General features: G+C 36.6%; 1 protein-coding gene across 9 annotated transcripts in view; it reads right to left on the bottom strand.

Annotated features, from left to right (window-relative positions):
• PDE1A (phosphodiesterase 1A) overlaps window positions 1–23,193 on the bottom strand; it is a 326,360-nt gene that overhangs the window by 64,240 nt on the left and 238,927 nt on the right. For 8 of the 9 annotated variants that reach the window (XM_058712176.1, XM_058712177.1, XM_058712190.1 and 5 more), the window contains 4 exons: window positions 9,860–10,042; window positions 4,382–4,448; window positions 1,203–1,319; window positions 199–339 (listed from right to left, as the gene is read on the bottom strand). In XM_058712176.1, coding sequence (XP_058568159.1) covers window positions 199–339; window positions 1,203–1,319; window positions 4,382–4,448; window positions 9,860–10,042 — 508 coding nt within the window. Of the gene's footprint in view, window positions 1–198; window positions 340–1,202; window positions 1,320–4,381; window positions 4,449–9,859; window positions 10,043–11,774; window positions 11,977–23,193 lie in introns of those variants that run through there. The other variant, XM_058712218.1, reaches the window with a different exon arrangement.

Genomic DNA, 23,193 nt, shown 5'->3' with positions numbered 1-23,193 from the left:
TGCCTCTGGGTATCTTTTTATCATTGAGTTAAAATATTTTTTTGGATAATGTATATTATGAATAACTCACTAACCCTAAAAAATACAAAAGATTACTTCTTATAATACTTTTATGGGTATTAGAGGGACAATGGCAATATGGAGAAAAGGAATTTGATGTTACAAACTAACAAACTTCAGTTAGGAAAGCTTTCTTACCATGATACCTGTATGAAGCATTATGTAATGCACAGTTTGAGTGACATCAGCTGCATGAATCAAATTGTGATAAGGATTTTTGTACTTGCTGTAACCAACTTCTAAAGCTTCTGCAAAGCAAATTAGGCAAGAAACAGGAATCTGCGAAAAGTAATAATTATGATTATATTTTGATAAAATAGTAGCACTAAGTCAACATAAGCACAACAATGTTCAGGATGGAACACAATTGTGAGTCAGATGTGGGCAGGAGTTTTTTTTGCAGTTAAATGTAGGCTGTTCCGAAAAATGATTTCATTAACCTGTTAGCTTTCAATCCTAAGATTATAAACCCATGTGTTTAACTAAGAGAGATGAATTAACAATATCACCCATATTGTGGTCTTTAAATGTTTATATCTTCCAGAGTCAAGACAGAAGGCTAGTTCTTAAAAGGGTAAAATTCCCAGTTACAACTGAAGTCTGTTTTTTCTATCTGTAGTATAAAGGATTAAAATAAATGACCTCCCAGTACCCTCTAGCTCTAAAAATGCCATGATTCCATTGGAAATGCTGAAGGGTACAAGTTTCAGAGTGCTCACAAATCTGGATCAAATCTGTTGCTTAAATGGCTCTAAATGAAGTTAATTAGAAGCCCTTTCAGCTCAGTTTAAGAAAACTTGCCAATAAAGATTCATTCTGTGTTTGTGAAACATAGAAGAGCATCTTTTTTTTTTTAAGAAAACATAGCTCACAGTCTCTACATGACTATTCTGGGAGTAATTCAGGGGGATGTTGGTATCTTGTTGGAATGATGCTACAATGGCCTCATGACATCCATGTGGATATATGTCAGTGAGTCATGGAAAATGGATATATCGTGTGGTAAACTCATCCCCTAGTTCTGTGACCTGCTAATTAGAAACATTAAAAATGCATTGATTAATGACTCAATGTTCTGCTTTTTCATTCTTATTCAGATAACCAATTCTAAGAGCATTTCACTTTTGTCCCATGTTTCTGACCTTGAAACGATTGATAAGATCATATCTGGTAAACAGTTCATAAATCATAAACTTCAGGCTGTGCTCTCCACTTGCTTCATTTAAGGCAAATACATCAAAAGACCATTTATCAACATCCTGTAAAAAAAAAAAAAAGAGGAAATACTTTAAATGGCAATATTATATAGTTCTATTTCTCTCTATGAAAAGATCAAGCATTGTAGATTCAGCAGGTTACATTTTGATTTAGAACATCTGACTATATTTTGCAGAGTTTGATATGACAGGGCCACTTAGCATCCATGGGTTCACAAAAGTGAGGCCATAATGTGTAATGTAGTGTTAAGATTTTCCTTAATCCTTTAATCCCAAAGTTATCAAACTTGATGTAATAAACCTGTTAACACTATAATACTAACCTTATCCTCAATCTCTCTTCAAATTCATACCATAAGTCACTTTCTCAGAGTGGGCTTCATTTTCAGGTAGAATTACGGGTTATGTGGTGATGTCAATGGGGAGATGGGGGAAAGTAGCCCCAACTTCTCTTTCCCATCCACCACCTTCTACACGGCTTGAAATTACACCCTAAGAGTTAGTACTTTGGTTTAAAGCTTTGATATTTTATGTCTTCCTTTAAGATGCAAACACCCTAGAAAGGTAGAGTATATACAACCTTGTTACTCACTGTACCCTTGATCGATTCATTTACACTTTCCTCCAAGGACAGATGAAAAGGAAAAAGAAGTGGGTCTTTTGACTGACGTGAAGGAAGAGGAGAGTAATTGCAGCATTTCAGGAGATTCTTTAGAGAAGTGGTCAGGCTTATAGGCAAACACATACATACCCTTGGAAAAAAACCACTGCCAGTGGGAGAGAAAGCCAAACTGTTACAGCTACCTCCTGATGTTTGCTTTGGGTAATTGCAGGATGAATACTTGCAGAGGTGTTCACAAAATGGACTTGTAACAAGTGATATTATGTCCTATATACTAAGGAGGTTTTAATGTAAATTTGAAGCTCCAATACTAAACAAATCACTGAAATTTTAAAAATTTAAAGAAATACAACAGTCAGCTCTGATTATTAGAAACTATTAGCAAAGTGTGGGTTTACATACACACAACAGGTTTACTATTGAATAGTAAGTGGGAAACCTTAAAGCTAGGTATTAATTTTGAATTTGGGCTGGCATTGTTTAGAACTTGGTTCATTTAACACATTTTTACAGAGGCCAATTATCTGTACTATAACATGATGAAACCTGAGAATCTGATAAAAAGTATTCAGTCTCCTAAAAATACTGCTTTTGAAAATAGTAATAACAGCTTCCAATGGTAATTTTAATCACTTGAAAACACCAATGAAATATTTTTGTTTTATTTGCTTGCATGCTTTTGTTAAATTCCTCACATTTGGCCCTGATTTGATCCCCAAACACTTGCTTTATCTGTTTGTAAATTTAGAATCGCTAAAAGTTGTCTTAGAAGGCATTTTGCCATCGTAAAGCTCAAATGAGGCCAACAAATCTTTTATCAAATTCCAAAGCTAACACAGAAGAATTAGTTCAGATTGTTAGGAAACTGCTATTTATAGTTCTTGCAAGGGGTTTCCCACTGAATGAAAGGTTAGTTCTCTACTTTGGGGGATTTTTATCAACAATGATAATTTACATTTATAAACTACTGCAGATGCTTGATTAAGAACAAACAAGACAAGAAGGTATCTCAGGAAATAAGAACTATTTAACAAAAATATTCTTTACTGGTGGCTATTTCCTTCTGCAACCTGTTAGTTTATATATTTTTTCTATACTGAACTTTAGAAAAATGTTTACTTTCTCTCATACTAAAGCATTGTGTTGGTTTCTAAGTAAAGGTTATTAAAATAAGAAAAATAAAAATAAGTAACATTCTTGCCCACATTTGAGTAAATAAAAATCTCACAAGATCCAAGGAGTAATTAATATCCTACAATGTGACATTTCAGTTATATACTCCTTTATTATAGCTTTAGAAACATAAACACAGGGACCCCTGGGTGGCTCAGTCAGTTAAGCAGCCGAGTTCAGCTCAGGTTGTGATCTCACGGTTTGTGAGTTCAAGCCCCATGTTGGGCTCTGTGCTGACAGCTCAGAGCCTGCAGCCTGCTTCAGATTCTGTGTCTCCCTCTCTCTCTGCCCCTCTCCCACTCATGCTGTCGCTCTCTCTCTCTCAAAAATTAATAAACATTAAAAAAAAAGAAACACAAACATAAAAAAGTTCCCAAGAAAAACTATCCTTTTAAGTTAATAAGATGAAAGTCTAATATGGAACAGAGAAAAAAAAAAAAAAACAAATGCAAAGGGTACCCTTAAAAATAAATTAACAAAAGAAAACAATATAAATTGAAACTAGAAAAAGAGTTTAATAAATCACAAATAAAGTAACTCAGGATATTCTGTTGCCAGTGTCCTTTAAATTCTTGGTTGATACAGGAAAACAACCATAAAACTATTAGAGGAGACAAAGTTGAATGTCTCTACCCAAATTCAACAATAGAAAGAAATAAGAGATATTGAATAATAAGCCTACAAACTGCCTCTAGAAATAGGAACAGTGCTCACATGGGCACACACAGTGGAGACAAGTGAATCCAAAACTTTTACCACTTCAGAGTTTTGACTCTAGTTATTTCTAACGTATTTAATACTGCAATGGGGCCTCAACCACAGGAAAAGCAGAGATGAGAGAGACAAATTTCTTTTGTTTTCTTTCTTAATTTTATCTTTTTATATTTTCTCAGAACTAAAATTCCAAACAAATTTCTTTCATGTAAGTTTTGTCCTGAAACATTTTTTTTAATGCATGCAACTTTTCCATAGTATATACATAACAAGATATGTATATTCTGACAAGTCCTGGTGCCATCTCAAAACTGAATTCAAGATCCACCTAAATAAAGCACAAAGAAGAAAAGAAAGCACATATGTGTGTGCACACACGTGCATATGCATTGATAGCTTGTTGGTGTCAATCAATCCTCATTTAAGTCTACAATGAGTCATGATTCAGAACACACGACATGTTGAAAATGGTTAAAATACTACTTATATACAAACATATAAGCTGCAGCAAAGACCTATTTTCATGTTCTCCCAACCATTTTAAGATTTGAAAAATGACTGTTTGAAAAAGTTAAAATAATTAAAATCATTTCACCTTTAATGTTATTATGACAGCTTCTGGATATGCCAAACCAACCATGTGATAGGACTTTCTGTACATCCTGAAAGAGAAAAATAAGTGTATATATAAAACTCATTTACTCAAAGTTTTCAGCTATTTTTTAAGAGATGAGGGAAAAGATTACTTTTGACTTTTTCAACTTTCATTTTTAGGGACAAGCTCCCTTTGTGGTAACGATGACAACTATGGTCACCATTTATTGAGCATCTACAATGTGGAATATGCTCAAATGAATTTGTGCACAACCAGCCTACAAAGTCAATATGATTGACATCTTGCCTGTAACTTCATCTTATTAAAAGAGACTGTCCTTTGTATATGCAACAAAGCATTCTGGCATGTCATCATATCAATGACAGAAGGGTATTCTTGTTTTGTGTTCATTTATGTGGCAAAATTTTCAATCTAGAAGCTGAAATGTCATTAAAATTATTGCCTTTATGTATTCCTTTCTTCTTTGTTTTTTATAAAATGTAAATTATAAATTATAAGAGACAATACATAGTATCATCAGAATTTATACAGCTTTTGTATTTTTAAGTTAATAACATTGGGGCAGACCATACTGACAAAAATTGCTTAAGTCTGTTCAAATTGTCATTTAATACAATTTAAGAAAAATTATGCAGAAAGAACAAATTTATTTCTATTTTGATAGCATCAATAAAATGTTTTTATTAATCAGTAATTTGTTGGATTTTTTCCATCTTCCAATGGGCAACCAAAATGATATAAACCAAATATATGAAATGCCTCCACTGGTTCATGTGAGAATAGGATCAGTGTGATACCCCAATGTGTAGAAATAACAATAGGCTTCAATTTCAGAACTGGAAGATACATGGTTCATCCACAAAGTCCCGGGAAGAAAGAATTTATTAATCATATCCCTTTTTATATTATTAGTGCATAAGAAAGCTGCATTTATCGACTATATTGTTGTAACTTTTCCCAAAATGCCTGAATAAAATAATTATTTAATGATTATATCATTAGTTAAACAAGGGAGGTCAACATAAGAATAGTCACTTGGAAGTTTTGCAGCTTTCATAAAACCACTACAGAAGATGTTAACCTTTTTGATTCAATATACCTTCTATTAAAAATCTATAAGATGTATTACTTAATTTCTATGTAAAACCTATCTTTTCATAAAATAATAAATGCTAAAAATTCATGTTTCCCTTTTTAATCTTGACTTCTTGGAAGCTCAGAATTAAAATACTGCATTTGCATACATATCTGTCCTAGGTTTTCTTGATAAAGTATTTTGCCACTTTATTATAGAGACATTATTTATTTCTATATTTCCATTTTATGTTTATTTTAAATGACTCTAAATAATTTTTGAGTGTGAGTAATTGGTTATAATAAAAAAATTATCCTTATCCTCTATCTCTATTGGAAGATTTCAGAGCAGTTTATAAATAAAAATACTTATATTAATTACTCTATTGAGATAGGTGTAATTATTCTAGTCTTGCAGGGCAAGGAAACTAGCAATTACACTATAACAGACCCAGAAAATAATTATTGTCAATAATGATGTTTAGTTGTTTAGTTGTTTTGTGTGTGTTTTTTTTTTTTTGAGGCACCAGTCTTTTCTATTTTTCTAGTCATTAGAAAGGCACAGAAAGGCAGTAGGCTGTAACGAAGAGAAGACATACTTTCAATTACAGACTCACTACTGAAAGACATACTTTCAATTACAGACTCACTCACTATCTATGTGACCTTTGGAAAGTTATTTAATGTCACTCATCTGTAAAACAAGGATAATTATAAGCTTTTTGTGAAGAGTAAATGATGTAAATGCCTGGCATAATATAATAAGTCTCAACACAAGAAAGCCATTATTAGTATTAATGTTACTGTTCTCACTATTCTGCAGCCAGTGCTGTTGGCTGCAGTTCTTAGGTTCTTCAGGGCTCCCTGGGCTCTGTGGGAATTCTGGTGCCGTTTCCTTAGACCTGGAGTAGGTTGAGAAATGAGTATCAGTGTGCGTTTTCCTTACATGGAATGTAAAGAAAGACAAAGCAGATTATCTTTCTGAGGAGACAGAGAAACTTTTCCATTATTCTTTTCCAATCCTAATTTGGAGTAAATAATTTGGAGTAAAATATTAGGACAAAAAATTAGGATGTTTGGAATCAGAATCGATGTAGGGGAAACCTTAATACAGTTGCCTCACACTTGAATAAATAGCTGATATATTAGAAGTTGCTGAAAAAGAACAGTGAGTTTCCTAGGTTCCTTCAGGTGGTATAAGTTCAACTGGAAATACGGTGGATTATTTTTGGAAGTTTTTACTGCAATTGCAAAATATAATTCAAAACCTAAACAAAACAAAACAAAACAACACACAAAAAATAAAAATGACTTTATGTCAGACACCGCGTTAGGTAAGAGACCAGTGGCAAATAAGAAAACTACATCTGCTGCTTTCACAGGGCTTACTGAGCAGTGAAGAGGGACAATAAGTAAAAATATATGATTACAGGGGTGCCTTGGTGGCTCAGTCGGTTAAGCATCAGATCTTGATTGAGGCTCAGCTCATGATCTCATGGTCATGAGGTTGAGCCCCTAAGCGGGACTCAGTGTAGAATGAAGCAGGATTCAGTGTAGAACGTGGAGCCTTGCTTGGGTTTTCTCTCTCCCTCTCTCTCTGCCCCTCCCCCATTCATTTTTTCTCTCTCTCAAAATAAATAAACTATACACACACACACACACACACACATATATATACACACACACACACACACATATATATATAAAACAACACTAAGCACTATGAGGTAAACTGCTGGTTAGGGTAGAGAAAGTGATGAACAGTGTATACAGAGTACTCAGGGGAGGCTTCTGAAAAGACAGAAAGGACCAGGAAGGGGGAAGAGTGGGGAAAATCACTTTTGGTAGAGGGAATAACAGGACAAGTGGCCCCAAGGGAAGAAAGAGTTAGGGATCTCCATGGGGTTGAAATCAGAGCAGTACAGATACTCAGTTAAAAATAAAGGTAGCATTCAATAAGGTGAGAAGGTAAAAGGGGGCCTAACCTGCAAACCCATGATACAGAAGTCACTTTTAATACTAAGTGAAATGGAAAATCAACCGATGGTTTTAAGCTTAAGAGTGACAGGGACTAATTTATATATTTAAAATTGACTTGTTTGGAGAGGGCACTTGTGGAAGACGGAGGCCCAACTGGAAAGCTACTGTCCCATTTCTGATGGCAGGTAACAGAAATGGAGACTGGAATTGCAGGAGTAGAGATGGAAAAGCAAGTAGATTGGAGGTACTTTTGGATGAGCAAATTGCCAGGATCTGCCAAGGCACTGAGTCTTGGGAGGGGAGACTTGACAGGATGCTCAGGAAGTCTTTCTAACTTTCAAAACTGAAGACAATTATCTTTGAAAACTGAAGAGAAGCATATGCCATTATTTCTATGCACCTACTAAAGGGGCTACAAGAGTAATAAAGAGATTTCATTTCCTTGTGTTTGTTGCATATTGATTTCTTCCAGACTGCATGCTGGTTTAGTTGTCTTAAATACATTTTATATCTCTATAACCTACTAAGTAAAATATTTTATGTAGCATATGGAAAAAATGAAAATGTAGGATATCAATGTATTTTGCAGAAATCTTAATCTTTTATTGGGTGGGAATAGAAATTTACCTCCACAGTTTGCCTCCTTTTTAGTTTGCCAAGTTCTACAATATTTTCTTTAAAAAGACCAAATACATATTCTTTCAGCAAATCACACATACTGTCTTTTACCTGTAATTCTTTCACTGACTTTCTGAACTCCTATTGAGATGTTAATATTGATTTGATGTTAATGAGAATCAATAACTGTCACACACTTTCCAAAATTGTTTTTTTTTTTTTAAATGGGAATAGATATTCCTTCTCTCCAGCTCTGCCTCCTTGTTGCAGACTTCTGGTCCCACCCAGCAGAGTTGGGACCAGTTTATGCATCTTGTAAGGGGGTGTGGATATCTCCTCACCACACTAATGGAAGATTCTGTTATAAAAGCCAATTAGATATGGTTAATAAATACTCAAAATAATTTAAATAATCACTGACTGGTTGTTATTGTATATAATATAGGCACAAGCCAAGATACTTCAAGCTTTATGTGCTGTATTTATATTTTCAAATGGCATCAAATACTTCTTGCAATGCATTCTCATTTACATTTTTAGAAATCCAAATGTGTTCCTATTGTTCCTTTAACAGAGGAAAATTAAAGTTTATAATGTTCATTCAAATTAATAAGTAGAGATGTCAAAAGATTAAAAATGATGTGGTCTCTATTAAATTTAAGTACATTGACAAAAAATTCTGTTCCTCAATTTTATTAGTTTCAAAAATGTTTCATCTTTTTATATATCATTTAATATAATTTAATTGTTTTTTAATCTAAGAGATTTCTAAAGACTAATTTTTTAAATTGTCAGATGTAACATGTTTATTTCAAGTCTTTAACTTTAATTCTAGAACATCTTGTTTGCTAGATAAAAAAAAAAAAAGCCTATATTCTTAAGGGCTAAATGAATATAAAATTAGGCCACATCAACATGTATTTCACAGGGCTCCTGGATGGCACCTTGTGGTTAAGCCTCAAACTCTGGTTTCTGCTCAGGTCATGATCTCATGAGTTTGTGGGTTCAGCACCACTGACCCACACACACCCCCTCCTGTGCACCCCCGCCATGGGGCACTGGGTAGCATGGAGCCTGCTTGGGATTCTCTCTCTCTCTCTCTCTCTCTCTCTCTCTCTCTCTCTGTCTCTCTCTCTCTCCCACACTCTCTCTTTGCTCCTCTCCTGCTCATGCTCTCTTTCTCTCCCTCAAATTAATAAACTAAAAAACAAAAAACAAAACAATAGCAACAAAACCATGTATTTCACATCAGAAACTACAGCGATTTGATTTGGTGCTTCTAGGAGCCCTCAAGTATTCCTTGCTTCAGTGACAGAAATGTTAAAAAACTCTTCAAAAGCTCATGGGATCTTTCCTTCCATGATGGAAAGAGGATGGTCTTTTCACTTTAATACAGAGAAAGGCCTGTTTGATTTTAGTATGTAGTACAGAACTCATTTTTCTGAAGTGTTACATTTTACAGGTAAAATTAGTTGTGTAACATATGAGTGTGTTATAACTTCTTAAACAGTTACTCACAAAGGTTCATTTGAGGGCACTGGTAGTCAAGTCTTTGCTTTTAGTCTTTATGTCATTTTAAAAGAAATAAAAATAATAAACCCAGGATAAAACATTTTTGTTATAGGCAAGCTCATAATAAAGCCCTAAATTTGTTCATTCTATGTATACTTATAATTGAAGTTTTCTTCAAGAAGCAAAATATTTGACTCACATAACTTTGATATGGTAAGTTTATCTCCTGCTTTCCAAATTTTATCATCTTGAGATACTAACAGTGTCACTTACCTTTCCACAAAAATCCCAGCTTGAACAGCATGCACGATGCTTCGAAATTTTGGCTTTTCCTCAGATTTCTTTTTCATCATCCCCATTTTCCGTGTAAAAGTAGAAGCCAACCAGTCCCGTACTTCCAGTGGGACTGAATCAGTCTGAATGTCACTGAGCTCATCATCGGTATCCAGCAGTCTTCTACAAAAATGTATACTGATTAAACTTGAGGAAAAAGTGAAGAAAAACTGATAACAAAACAAACACTGCAATAGGACTTAAAATACAGCAAATCACTCTCTGATCACCCCTCAATATGAGCTGTCTCAAAAAAGGAAAATGGTTGGATTAACATTTGGAAAGCTCTGAATTCCTCAAACTGATTCTCTTCTGAAGGCAAGCACTAAGGGCCTTGAACATTTGCAGCTTCCCCAACATTGAAGTGTAGCAATACCAGTCTGAAGATATCAATTAATATACTATTCTTGTAATGAACAAAACTAAAATAGAGAAGTTTCATAAACAGATGTCTGTTATTTTTTTTTTAACGTTTTTTTTTTTTTTTTTTTTTTTTTTGAGACAGGGAGAGACAGAGCATGAACAGAGGAGGGTCAGAGAGAGGGAGACACAGAATCTGAAACAGGTTCCAGGCTCTGAGCTGTCAGCACAGAGCCCGATGCGGGGCTGGAACTCATGGACCTCGAGATCATGACCTGAGCCGAAGTCGGCCGCTCAACCGACTGAGCCACCCAGGCGCCCCCAGATGTCTGTTATTAAAGGAGGCAACTGGAGTGGAAAGAACAAAGGGGACTGGAAGTTGTAAAAGTCGCCTTGTAGTTAATAATCTTGGGTATATATGGTACTGATAGCACAAGCTATTTGAATAAGGCCTTGGTGTTTACAAAAGTCAGTGTTATTTCATTTGATCAGGATCTCTACATTTTAGGAAAATAATAAATTAAGTACTCTAAAAGATATTTATTCTGATAGCAGCACCACAGTTTAAAAAGTGAAGAAAAAAAAAGAAACAAATGGATTATTTTGAAAGCTCATTTTAGGTGACAGAGCCAGTGGAAGTGGAAGAGAAACACTTCTGGCTTCTTGAGGAAAACTTCAGTATTTTGCTCTCCTGAGGGTGGGGATTGGTGGGTTTAGAATTGCTGGCTGAGGAAATCAACAAAGTGAGTGAGGAAGCGATCGGGCACTGCAACAGGTGCTCTGTCACTCTCCTGTATAAGCTCCACACAGACAACACTGACTGGACTGATGGGTAGTAATACCTGCCCTTAAGGCTGGTCAGCTCCAATCACCCAGAACTCCCGAAAGGTCTGAACTGGCAAGATAGTGTGAAAGGCTCCCCACAAAATATAGAAACTCTACAGAGCGATTGAGCTTTGCCTCCAGAAAGAACAGAGGCCAGCTCTGTCTCATTTGACTTCATTATTTCCTTGTCAGTGCCCCAATTTAATAAATCCTAGGTATTTTTAGCACATTGTAGTTTTGACTTTTGGATTCCATTCGCTTGGGTAAATCTCTTTGTACAGAGTGAAGCCTAAGAATCATAAGCTGATGGAAGGTAGCCAGAAATGACAGCGTGTGCTAAAGCCTCCAGAACAAGTCACACTAACTTGAGAGGGCAGGGACCCAGTAAAGGGCAAAAAAAATTAGAAAGGCCACCCAAAGCACCCAGTGTTACCAAAAAAGGCTCAAAAGATTATATGATGACCTCTATGTGCTGCTGTTCTCTATAAACAGAGCACAGTCATTTGCCAGTATTTATTTTTCATGGCATTAAATAAGCACAAATGCATTTATGAAATAACTTATGACAAAATATATACAACTTAATGGCTAGAGTTACAAAACCACATGTATATATATGAAGACCAAAAAAAACTTACATAATTGGAACTTAATACTGATTAATACTTACATTACATCATTTTTAACTTTCTTTCGGAACTTACGTTTGGGTGATTCTGATTTACCCTTAACACACTGACACTGTAACTCAAAGCAAAATACTTTTTTTAGCATTTTGTCCATTTCAAATGGACAATTATAGCAAGATATCACACTACATGGTTTGGAAATTCAGGGCTTATGGCATTTCTATTATTTCTTATCCAGTGATCAAATAAAGCTACAGAAGAGGGCAGGTGGATTTGAGAATCATTGTGGTGTAGTATTGTGATGTCACCAAACTCCAAGAATTCTACTGCTGCCTTGTTTTAGCAGCTACTTGAAGTAGAATGACACATTGTGATGGTGGCCAATTGATTCTTTACAAATTTGATATTGATGACTGGTATGTCCTAAACTCATAAGTTATCCAAGACAGATCATCAAACATGACAAAATCAGCCTATGGAAATGAGATTTCATATGCGGATGTGGGATCAGGAGTCTGGTAATTCTTAATCATGATGCATGATGTCATTCATTAAGAAGGAAAGAACATATGGGGGTATATGGGTGGCTTAGTCAGTTAAGCGTCTGACTCCTGATCTCAGCTCAGGCCTTGATCTCAGTGTTCTGAGTTCAAGCCCCACATTGGGCTGCATGCTGGGTGTGAAGCCTACTTCAAAAATATGTAAAAATAAAAAAAAATAAGAATAAAAGAGCATATAATCTTGGAGAAAGAGTGATATGAATTCATTTGTGGATATAGGAATAAAGGAAGAGTGTGTAAAGAGGAAAGTATGAGCTATGGTACTCTCTAATTAAAAGCAAAGTTTGAAAAAGCAACAAATACCTCTTCAGTGGTTAATTTTATATGTTAAACATGGCTAGGGCATTTGGTTAAACACCCAGTCTAGGTGTTGTTGTCAAGGCGTTTTTCAGATGTGAAAGCAGATTACCTTCTGTAATGTGAGGGTGCCTCATTCAATTAATTGAAAGCCTTAAGAGATAAGACAGAGATTCCCTAAAGAGGAAGGAATTCTGTCTTGGAATTGCCTTGAGACTACAGATTGCAACATTTACTCCTGCCAGAATTTCCAGCCAGGGTCAGCCTGTTCTGCAGATTTCCGTTTTGCCAGCCCCCACAATCACATGAGCCAATTCCTTAAAATCAGTCAATTTCATTCTCCTCTCTCTTGCTCTTTCTCTCTCATTCTCTTCCTCTAATAATATAAAGAGTAAGCGGATAAATATCTTTATATATGTAAGCTATATATATAAAGGCTAAGAAAGAATATTTCCATCATTCACAAACACTCTGTGGTAGCTACCAGCATGGATTATAAATCAGATAGATGACAAAGGCACAAATCCATCTTATATTAATATTCAATTAACTAAGCAAGTCAATTGTACTTCCTGTTTTGAAATATAAAAAGTCATTGGCAAGGAACTAAAATGCCTTTTTAGCTATTATGGATCTAAACGCCATACTGTCTTTTCATGTCTTAATAGCTCTTTTTTCTAAGGTGCATTTTGCTTTGAAATTCTTTATTGCTGAATCACAATCTATTGTATGGATATGCTAGTTTGTTTATACATTCACCCAAGGTTGCCTTGGTTGATTCCAAGTTCTGACAATTACAATAAAGCTGTAAAAATAGTTGTATGCAGAGTTTTCAAGTTAATTTGAATAAATACCAAGGACCACAATGGTTGGATTGTATGGTAAGAGTATGTTTTGTTTTTTAAGAAACTTCCAAACTGAAGAAGTGGCTGCATTCCTACCAGCAATGAATGAGAGAGAGACCAAGCCACCATCATCTCTCTCCTGGTCTGCTGCAGTAGCCCCCTACCGGTCTCCTGGTCTCCTTGTCCTGACGCCCTTCTGCAGCCAGAATGCTTCTTTTCAAGTATGAGTCGGGCCATGTCAATGCCTAATTCATAATGTCCTACATTGCTCATCACAAGCTGTGTCTCTCTACCTTCATCTCTTAACCAGTTTTCCCTCACTAACTTTGTTCTAGCAACACTGACTTCCTTGCTGTGCTTAACCCTGCCAGGCTTCCTACTACTCTCGGGTCTTTGCACGGGCTGTTCGCTTTGCTTAGTATCTCTTCCCAATTTGAGGGGATCATTTTCTCACTGTATTCGGGTAAAGAGGGCTTCCTTGACTCCCCTACTCAGTTAGTTAACACCTCTATTCTGCCTTTTTGTCCTACTGTAGACTTCTTAGCACTTGATATCATGTTGTATGTATACTAGTTTGTTTATTCATTTTATGTTTCATCCCCTAAACTGTAAAGATCTTGAGAGCAGGGAGTTGTTCTGATTTTGTGCATTATTGTATCACCAGCATCTACAACAGTGCATGGCACAGAGTAAGAGATGAACATGTATCTCTTGAATAATTAGAAAACATTCAGAAATATTATAAGTGATTACCTTTGAGGAGTAGAATGAGGCTAGGGATGATAAAAGAAATTTTAGTCTTTAGAGTCCTGTATTATCTGATTGATAAGCAGCAGTAGCAGCAGCATGGGAGTAAATTCACTGCTGTGAATCATCGTCTTAATTGCCTTTAGGTTAATTTGCCCTTGAATAACCCCTTAATTTTTGAAGCAAATTATGGGGAATCATGCATATTTGGTGTGGAAAAGTCATTAAACATTTTTTATGGCATTTTGAATTACAGGCACAGGAAAAAGAAATTTTAAAAATTCTATACACTGGTTGCATGCCTTTAGCCAAGAAAGCCAATACAGCAAAACCTTGGATTGCGAGTAACTTGTCTGCAAGTATTCTCTGCAAGGTAGTAAACATTTCTAATAAATTTTAAATTGATAAAGGAGTGATGTCTCACAATACGAGTAGTACATGATGCCGAACATCACATGAACACAACTGAGCCAATGTTTCTTCTATCTCTTTTTCTCTCTCTCACTTGCTTGTTCACTTGCTGTGGAACTGTGGGTGATCATCAATGAAATGTCACATTTCTGTGAAATGCTCAAAAAGAGGCAAAAGCAAGTGTCATTGGATAGGTTGCTTGTTAAAGCTGCACGAACAGAAAAAGATGCCATTGAGCCAATAGATAGCAGTGATTCCATTAGTGATAGTGAAAATCATCCTACACGATAACCCACCTCTCGTCTCCCTCAGACCACCCACGAAGGTTTTCAAAGGTAAGTCACAGGTTAATTTGTTTATTTTTCTTTATATTTTCTATTTTCTTTATTATTTTGTATCATATTACAGTACTGTGATCATTTTTATATGAATATTTTTGGATTGTGGGATGAATCATCTGAGTTTCCATTATTTTTTATGGGGAAATTCGCTTTGATATACAAGTGCTTTGGATTACAAGCATGTTTCCAGAACATATTATGCTCACAAACCAAGGTTTTACTGTATTTCTGTTAAATACTAATTCATATATTCCTTTCTCAAGTATAGCAAGACATTGTTAATGAAGCTATAAATAAGTTGTAACAGATTCACGAAGGTGATTATTCCAGTTTAGAGAAAAGGAAGTTGAATAAAAGACATGTGAATAAAGACATGTGAATAAAACCTAAATATAAACACATTTTAAAAAGCTAACACACCTAATGGCACATATTTCTCCCCACTCATCTCCATCTCTCTCTTCTCCCCTTTTCGTTTTCCCTTTCCCTGACACCTGCCTTGTCCACTCTGTCTTCCCAGCTCTGAGCACCACAAGGACTCTTCAGGTTTCATTTGATCTTGCTAGATATGGAAGAAGCAAAAACTATAGTATAATGTGGAATAACAGTCTTGGGCTTTTGTTAGAGAATGATCATAAACAGTTTTCTTGAGACATGGGAAAACACCTGAATATTTACATAAGATTATGTCACATGTAAAACACATAGGACTACTCTTGGCCCTCATTTCATTTTTGGAATAAATGTGTACAAGTTGATAAAACTGGATCTCAAATACTATAATTAATTTTGCTTTCAAAAACTCCAATGGTTTAATTGCTCCTCATCCTAATGCTAGGCGGCAGAGTGAGCATAATTGTTTGTATCCTGAGTGCTCTTAAAAAATACTTTGTGTTTAAGAATCTTACAACCTGGAATACTACATGGCAATGAGAAAGAATGAAATACGGCCTTTTGTAGCAACGTGGATGGAACTGGAGAGTGTGATGCTAAGTGAAATAAGCCATACAGAGAAAGACAGATACCATATGGTTTCACTCTTATGTGGATCCTGAGAAACTTAACAGAAACCCATGGGGGAGGGGAAGGAAAAAAAAAAAAGAGGTTAGAGTGGGAGAGAGCCAAAGCATAAGAGACTCTTAAAAACTGAGAACAAACTGAGGGTTGATGGGGGGGTGGGAGGGAGGGGAGGGTGGGTGATGGGTATTGAGGAGGGCACCTTTTGGGATGAGCACTGGGTGTTGCATGGAAACCAATTTGACAATAAATTTCATATATTAAAAATAAATAAATAAATAAATAAATAAATAAACATTTAAAAAATTAAAAAAAAAAAACCTACCTTGATGGTAAGCATTGACTAATGCATAGAATTGTCAAATCAATATGTTATATATATCTGAAACTAATACAACATTGTCAATATACTTTTAGAATAAAAAAATTAGGAGACAAAAATTAAAATAAAATAATAAAAAACCTAAAAAAAAAAAAAAGAATCTTACAACCTGAAGACACAGTCATTGGTGCATTTCCCTTAGGAATTCTTAAAGTGCACAATATACAAAAACAATGATAAAGAGTATATGTGTAATATGTTATCACTGTTGACTTCTGAGAAATGCTTTCTCTGTTTCTTTTTTTAGTGCCAAGAGGGTCAATAAAGCAGAAAGTGAGGGGTCCTTAAGCATGGGTATAGATGGGGGGCCATGGAGTCATGAAAACTGACCTCCTGCCCAATCATTGCTCAACTGATCCTTGGGAGCTATTTATACCCCAAATTTTCTCTTGAAATCAGATGACACAACTCCCAAAGGGCTTATATTTTGAACTAGAAAATTTGCAGGGGAAGGGACTAAAGAAGGAGGCGGCCACGGAAGGAGAGGTCATGAGATTTTGACTTTTACAATTATATCAATGAAAATATTTCTGTCCACAATGGACTCTTGGAATATGGTTACATCAGTGTACCCACACAGTTATTTCCAGGCAATTGGTGCCCACATTTACACCTACTGAGTATTAAAATGCAAGTGTTGAATGCAATTAGACACTGGCTTTGTAAGTTTGAAAGTGTATTTTCCCTGCTTTACTCTTCGTATAAAGGCCACACTTCAACAAGCAACTAAATCATTCAATTCTGCCCCTAATGTTTGCTGGGTCCAAGGAAGGAGCACATTTCTTTCAAATACCGTATAATTAAGTATTTTAAAGTTATACATCAAATGAATACATTATTAAATGTGTTTTATCCTCCTACCTTTTAATAAGTTTCATAAAAGCCTGGGAAAGTTGAGTTTGAATCGAGAATTCTCAACTCCTTGTATGACAAGCCTGGACCAGCTGGCTGTGGCTGCCCCTCTGCACCTGCCTAACCTCCTGCTCAGTGCCTTACTATGTAAGCAGGTGGACTTTGCAGCCTCCCCGTATACTTTCATCAACCGGCCCAGCTTTTAAAGCAGCTGCTTCTTGGCCACTCTTTAGGGGTGATGGGATGCACATATCAAGAGTGTCTTGGTTCTCTCAGGAGGAAAGACCTAAAGAAGAAGTCTGTTAAGACTTGGGAGACAGGCTAGGGAATCTTTGGGCAGAGAATTCTGGGGTCTCAGTGCTCAAAATATGGGAGAGGAGCACAGTGGGCAGGACAGGGAATTCCACAGTCCAAGAACCTAGAAGAGGGAGAAGAGCATGAGTTTCAGGTTCTTCCTGGCTTGAAGACCTGTCACCCTAGGGAAGGGGCACACCAAAAATGAGCCATCATTGAGCACTCCAAAATGAGGGGCAGTGTCCAGAAAAGCAATTATAGTGACCTTGGGCTAAGGATGGTATTGAACACGTACATGGTAAATATCTTCTAAGTGAGCCCTCCAGGGATAGCTGGGGGAATTAAGAGAAATTGATCATTCTGCAATATGGGTATTTGGGTGTGTGTGGGGGGTGGTAAGTGGTTCTCACACAGGCAAATCCATTAGTGTTATTTCTTGGAATAATACATACTTGTGCTCTGAGCTGACTGCCGCCCCCCCCCACCAAAAAACAAAAATGAAAACAAAAACAAAACAAAACCCCAAGAGTAGTACTAAAGTTTCGCTCAGACCTCAGAGTTATCTGAGGATAGAGATGATAATGCTGTTAACTTTGTTACTTACTATGAATCAGATGAGGAGCCAAGCTTCATCTAATTAATCCTCACAATATGACCATGAGGAAAATACAATTATTATCAGTGCCCTAATTTTACTGATGAATAAACTGAAGCACAGACACCTTAAGGGATTTGCTCAAAGTCATACAACGAGGAATGGCTGTGCTGCTTTTTGAGCTCAAGTCTGTCTGATTTCAGAGTCTGAGTTTTTAACTACTCAGCTATCCTTTCCCTCAAATGCATGTTTTCTTGCTAAGTTCCCAGACTACCTTCACATTAGGCAATAATATGAGTGATCATTATTCACTATCTCATCTCTACCATGAAATTTAGGGTTAAAAATAATTGATCTTAAAAAAAATCATAAAGAAATTTGATTTTTCAAATCCCTGGCCTACCAGGGAATTTCTGGTTGGAGGAAGCTTAAATTTATTTTTCAAAACTGGTGTGTTGAATCATTCTCACATAGAGAAATATATCTGTATAGGAGAATTTCAGGGTACTTTGAAATACAATAAATTAAATGTTGGGATAAGAATAGGTGATACATTTGAAATGCCATATTGACTTGTCAGTAACCTACTTCCTGAGTGTGAAATACACTTGAATTAATTCTTCCAGGCTACCACCCAAGCACATTTATTTACTTATTTATTATTTATTCCTTGTTTTGTTCCAAAAAGGATTTAAGATGTCAGGCTTGCAAATTTTTTCAACAATTTTGTTGTTATTGTTGTTGTTGTTGTTGGAAGTTTCCTTTCCTTTTTTCTGTCTACCTGATAACTTTCTTCTTTTGGTTTTATTAGCCTTTTTTTTTTGAACTGTAAGAAGATGATAATTATATTTGAGTGACTATTGAGACTGAATATTTGGGTGGACAAGTTAGTTATACTGACCTTAGCTTAATTCTCAAGAGGCAAATCTTGGCTAAAACAAGACCAGCTAAGGAGAATATTAAAGTTCGGATGCAGCTTTCTTCAAGGTCTAAGGAGGTCTCTGTGCTTCCTCCGTATCCATCCAAGGAAGCAGAGGCCTAGGCAGAGGAGGTTCCATCCCACAAAACAGGCAGAAGGGGCCAGGGGAATGTTGGAGGAGGAGTCTGAGGAGAAGTCAAGTTGCTTGGACAGTTGGGATTCAGATTGTATTTTTTGAGTCAGTTGGGAGATGGAAATGGAGGGAATGGGTAAAGCAGAAAACTACCCTAGGCCTGACTGATGACTCTTGGCTTTTCACCAGAAAGTCCTCTTGGCTCAAAAATATCTTTGAAAACATTCCATTAGGCACAAAGCTTCACATTCTATTAATTACCAATGTTTTTGATTAATAAACATCCTCTGGTTAGGAGAACTGCCTCTAGAGTCAAACTCCTGGCTCCATCACCTTTTAGTTGTGTGGTCTTAGAAAACATCCTTCATCCTAACTGAGTCTCAGTTTCTTTGCCAATAAAAGAGAAATGGTAATAATCGTATCCCCAGTACTTGGGTTATGAGGATGGAATGGATAAATGCACAGAAGCACTTAGAAAAGTGTCTGTCACAAAGCAAGTCCTCAAAGAACCCCCATTATTTACACATCTGCATTAGGTAGTCTAAGCAGACTTCTATTTCTGACATGAAGGAAAAGGAGGGTCTCCTGTCATAGGAATAAAAGAGTTTGAGACATCATGGGAAAAATTCAGCACCTCTTGTTTAATGCCCCTAATCTATGGTGGAATTTCAAAATGACTTTGGAGAGCCAAAGAACAACATAAAGAGTCTATGGATTGGGGCACCTGGGTGGCTCGCCCAGTTAAGCATCGTACTTTAGCTCTGGTCATGGTCTTGTGGTTCATGTGTTTGAGCCCTGCATCTGGCTCTGTGCTGACAGCTCAGAGCCTGGAGCCTTCTTGGGATTCTGTGTCTCCCTCTCTCTCTGCCCCTCCCCTGTTTGTGTTCTCTCTCTCTCTCTCTCTCTCTCTCTCTCTCTCTCTCTCTCTCTCTCTCTCACACACACACACACACACACACACACACACACGTAAATAAACATTAAAGAAATTATAAGAAAAAAAAGAGTCTAGGGGCACCTGAGTGGCTCAGTTGGTTAAGCGTCTGACTGTTGGTTTCAGCTCAGGTCATGATTTTACGGTTCATGAGATTAAACCCCATGTCAAGCTCTGCACTGACAGTGCAGAGCCTGCTTGGGATTCTCTGTCTCCCTCTCTCTCTGGTCCTCCCCAGCTTGCACTATCTCTGTCTCTCTCGACATAAATAAATAAACTTTAAAAAAATTAAAAAAAAGAGTCTATGGATCATAAAGAGTCAGTGGGAGGAATTTCCAAAAATAATTTTTACCTACTTAAAAATTTTACCTGGTAAAATAGGCGAATTCATAGAAATAAAAACTAGAACCGAGTTTCCAGGGGCTGAAGGGAGGAAGAAAGTGGGGTTTGTCATTTAACGGGTACAGAATTTACTTTGGGATGATGAAAAAGTTCTGGAAGTGGACAGTGAGATGGTAGAACAACATTGTAAATGTACTTAATTCCACTGAATTGTACACTTTAAAGTGGTTAAAGTAGTAACTTTGATGTTTTTCACATCTTATCTACCTAGTATTGATACAACAATATCTACCTAGTATTGATCTTCCTGCCTCATTGTCCAGGGAATAGATTCTTCTAATTGGAGAAGTAAGACGTGAGAGAAGGGCATTCCGTTCTTCATCTACCTGTGTGTCTTTCCAAAGATTACTGAGAGTGCTAGGTTGGAGGAAAAGGGTGGCTTGCAGGCCAGAGATGAAGCCTAAGAGCCAGTAGTTTCCCAGATCTGAGACAGGTGACCACACCAGAAATCAAAACACAGGACTGCCTCCCCTGTGCCCAAGACTCATAGCTGTGAGGAACTGCTAATGTCCAGTTCAGCACCTCTTGTTTAATTCCCCTAATCTATGGTGGAATTTCCCAGTTGAAGGAGGCATTTCGGCACAAAGTTATCTCATGTACCAGTCAGGACAATATTTGGGCCACATTCTTAATAAAATCTTACGATTCTAACCATTGAATTTCTAACATTCTTTCACTTTTTTGTAGCCTCATTTTGACATCCTCGAAGGCTGTAGTTCTCAAAAGGTGGTTCCTAGACCAGCAGAATCAGCAGCATCTGGGAACTTCAAGGCTCTACTCCAGACCTACTAAATTAGAAACTTTGGAGGTGGAGACCAGCACTCTGTTTTAACAAGTCCTCCTGATGACTGTCATGAACACTGAAGTTTGAGAACTGCTCTCACTCATTTACAGCTTGCCAATTGATGGAATACCTCTGCCAAGAAAACATGATTCAGTTACATTCCATAACATGGATTTAGCAGCACTGTTACTTCCATTCGCCCAATATTTCACTGTCGGAGATAAAAAATGTTGGTGAACTATCGGGAAGGTGCCTTAATTAATAAATATTTTATACTGATGTTACAAATGAGAATTATCTGTATGTTACTTAATTGCAAAATAGAAAAGGTTATTTCTCAACTGAGCAGGGGTGGAGCATGGATAATAAGAGCTGCAATATGCTTGGAGGACAGGAGTGTGAGGGAAGACAAAGAACATATTTCCTTCTAAACCTAGGAGGCCAAAATATGACAAGAATGACAAGAGGGAATTAACAATAGCCAAACAGAATAGCAAAATAATTATCAATGTACATAGACTCTCCTTCATAAATATTTGTTGAATAAATGAATAAATGTATTAAAACATGGGCAGAAAATCTCTAGTTTTAGTGGTTAAACTTTTCAGATATTTACAGTAGTTAATAGAGGAAAAAAGTTCATTTTTGTTGTTTATTTTGATGCATATACTATATATGTTAACATTTTCAGTCAGGCCCTGTTTTATATGTGAAAAGATGATATCCCAAAATATTTTTACAAATATTTGCTGTTACCCTGTGGCCCTTTGTCCATATAGAGAGCCGATTATATTCGCTGATTCAAGTTATATATGAAACACAATTACCTGAAGGGGGAAAACTCCTGTTCCTTGAGTTTCAAAATCTAGATACCAGACAAGGAGGAGAGGCTCAGCCAAAGACAGTGGAAGAGGATATAATGAGTCAGAGTAGGGTTTCCATTCCTATGCATGTGCAAAGACGCCCTCGGTTACACAAGAGAAGTCACAAAGGAAGACAGAAGGGATCTTGAGAAGGGATGCTGAATCCTGCCTGACCTTCTCCAAACAGAAAAACCCTGAGGAGGGTGACAGCACACCCCCAAATAATTTCTCAGGATCCCGGAACAGAAGAGAGCTGAATGCCTCACCCACCTCCAGCCCCCACTTCTGAAGGGAACTGGAGGACAGCAAGATCCCAGTGCTGAGCTGGTTGGTGTGTGTCTAGACAGACAGCCTCAAAGATGATGGTGACTCAGTCTAGACTGATGGAGATGGCAATGAGAGAAAAGTGAGGGAGAGTACACAGAGACAAAATATACTTGGGAAGTAGGTTTGCTGATAGAATATGGTAACGAATAAGGAAATAATGCCCTTGTATTTAATGAGAAAAGTCTTAAGTATTTGACTTTCCAGTACTCAATCCTTGCCAAAGGACCGTGTATTGTTGTTTAGCTGTATCATGGAATCAATATGTTTTGTGGGCTACCTTGGAAACTGAATCAACCTATTACTTGTTTTAAAGGAAAATAGAGTGTGAATTTTATAAGTAGCTAACTTAGAAATCATACATTTGTGTTAGGACTTATTAGGATAAGACGACTGCCTGGATGGCTTAGAGATTAAGAATTTGAGCTTTGAAACAAGGCAGACCTATGTGGCTATTAGGATGCTCTCAACAGCAAGTGACATCATACCTAACCTGAAGGGGCTTAAATAATAGGAACATTTATTATTTTCCTTCAGAAGAAAACTAAAGGTAGGTTGACTCCAAGAAGGGCTTATTTTTAAAGTCAGCAGGTGGATAACATCATCAAGGACTCAGGTTTCCTCCATCTTTCTATGCTGCCAACTTTTAGTGTTAGATTTAGCTTTATGCTTATGGCAAGATGGTTGTATCAGTTTCAAGCATCAAACTCAGATGCAGCAAAACCCAGAGGCACAGGACTCCCATTTTATGGAGAGGAAA

Source organism: Neofelis nebulosa, chromosome 2 (genome assembly GCF_028018385.1).
Source record: "Neofelis nebulosa isolate mNeoNeb1 chromosome 2, mNeoNeb1.pri, whole genome shotgun sequence".
In the NCBI taxonomy this organism is placed as follows: Eukaryota; Metazoa; Chordata; class Mammalia; order Carnivora; family Felidae; genus Neofelis; species Neofelis nebulosa.
The sequence above is the reverse complement of the archived record's forward strand: the minus strand, read 5'-3'. Positions and strand labels throughout refer to the sequence as shown.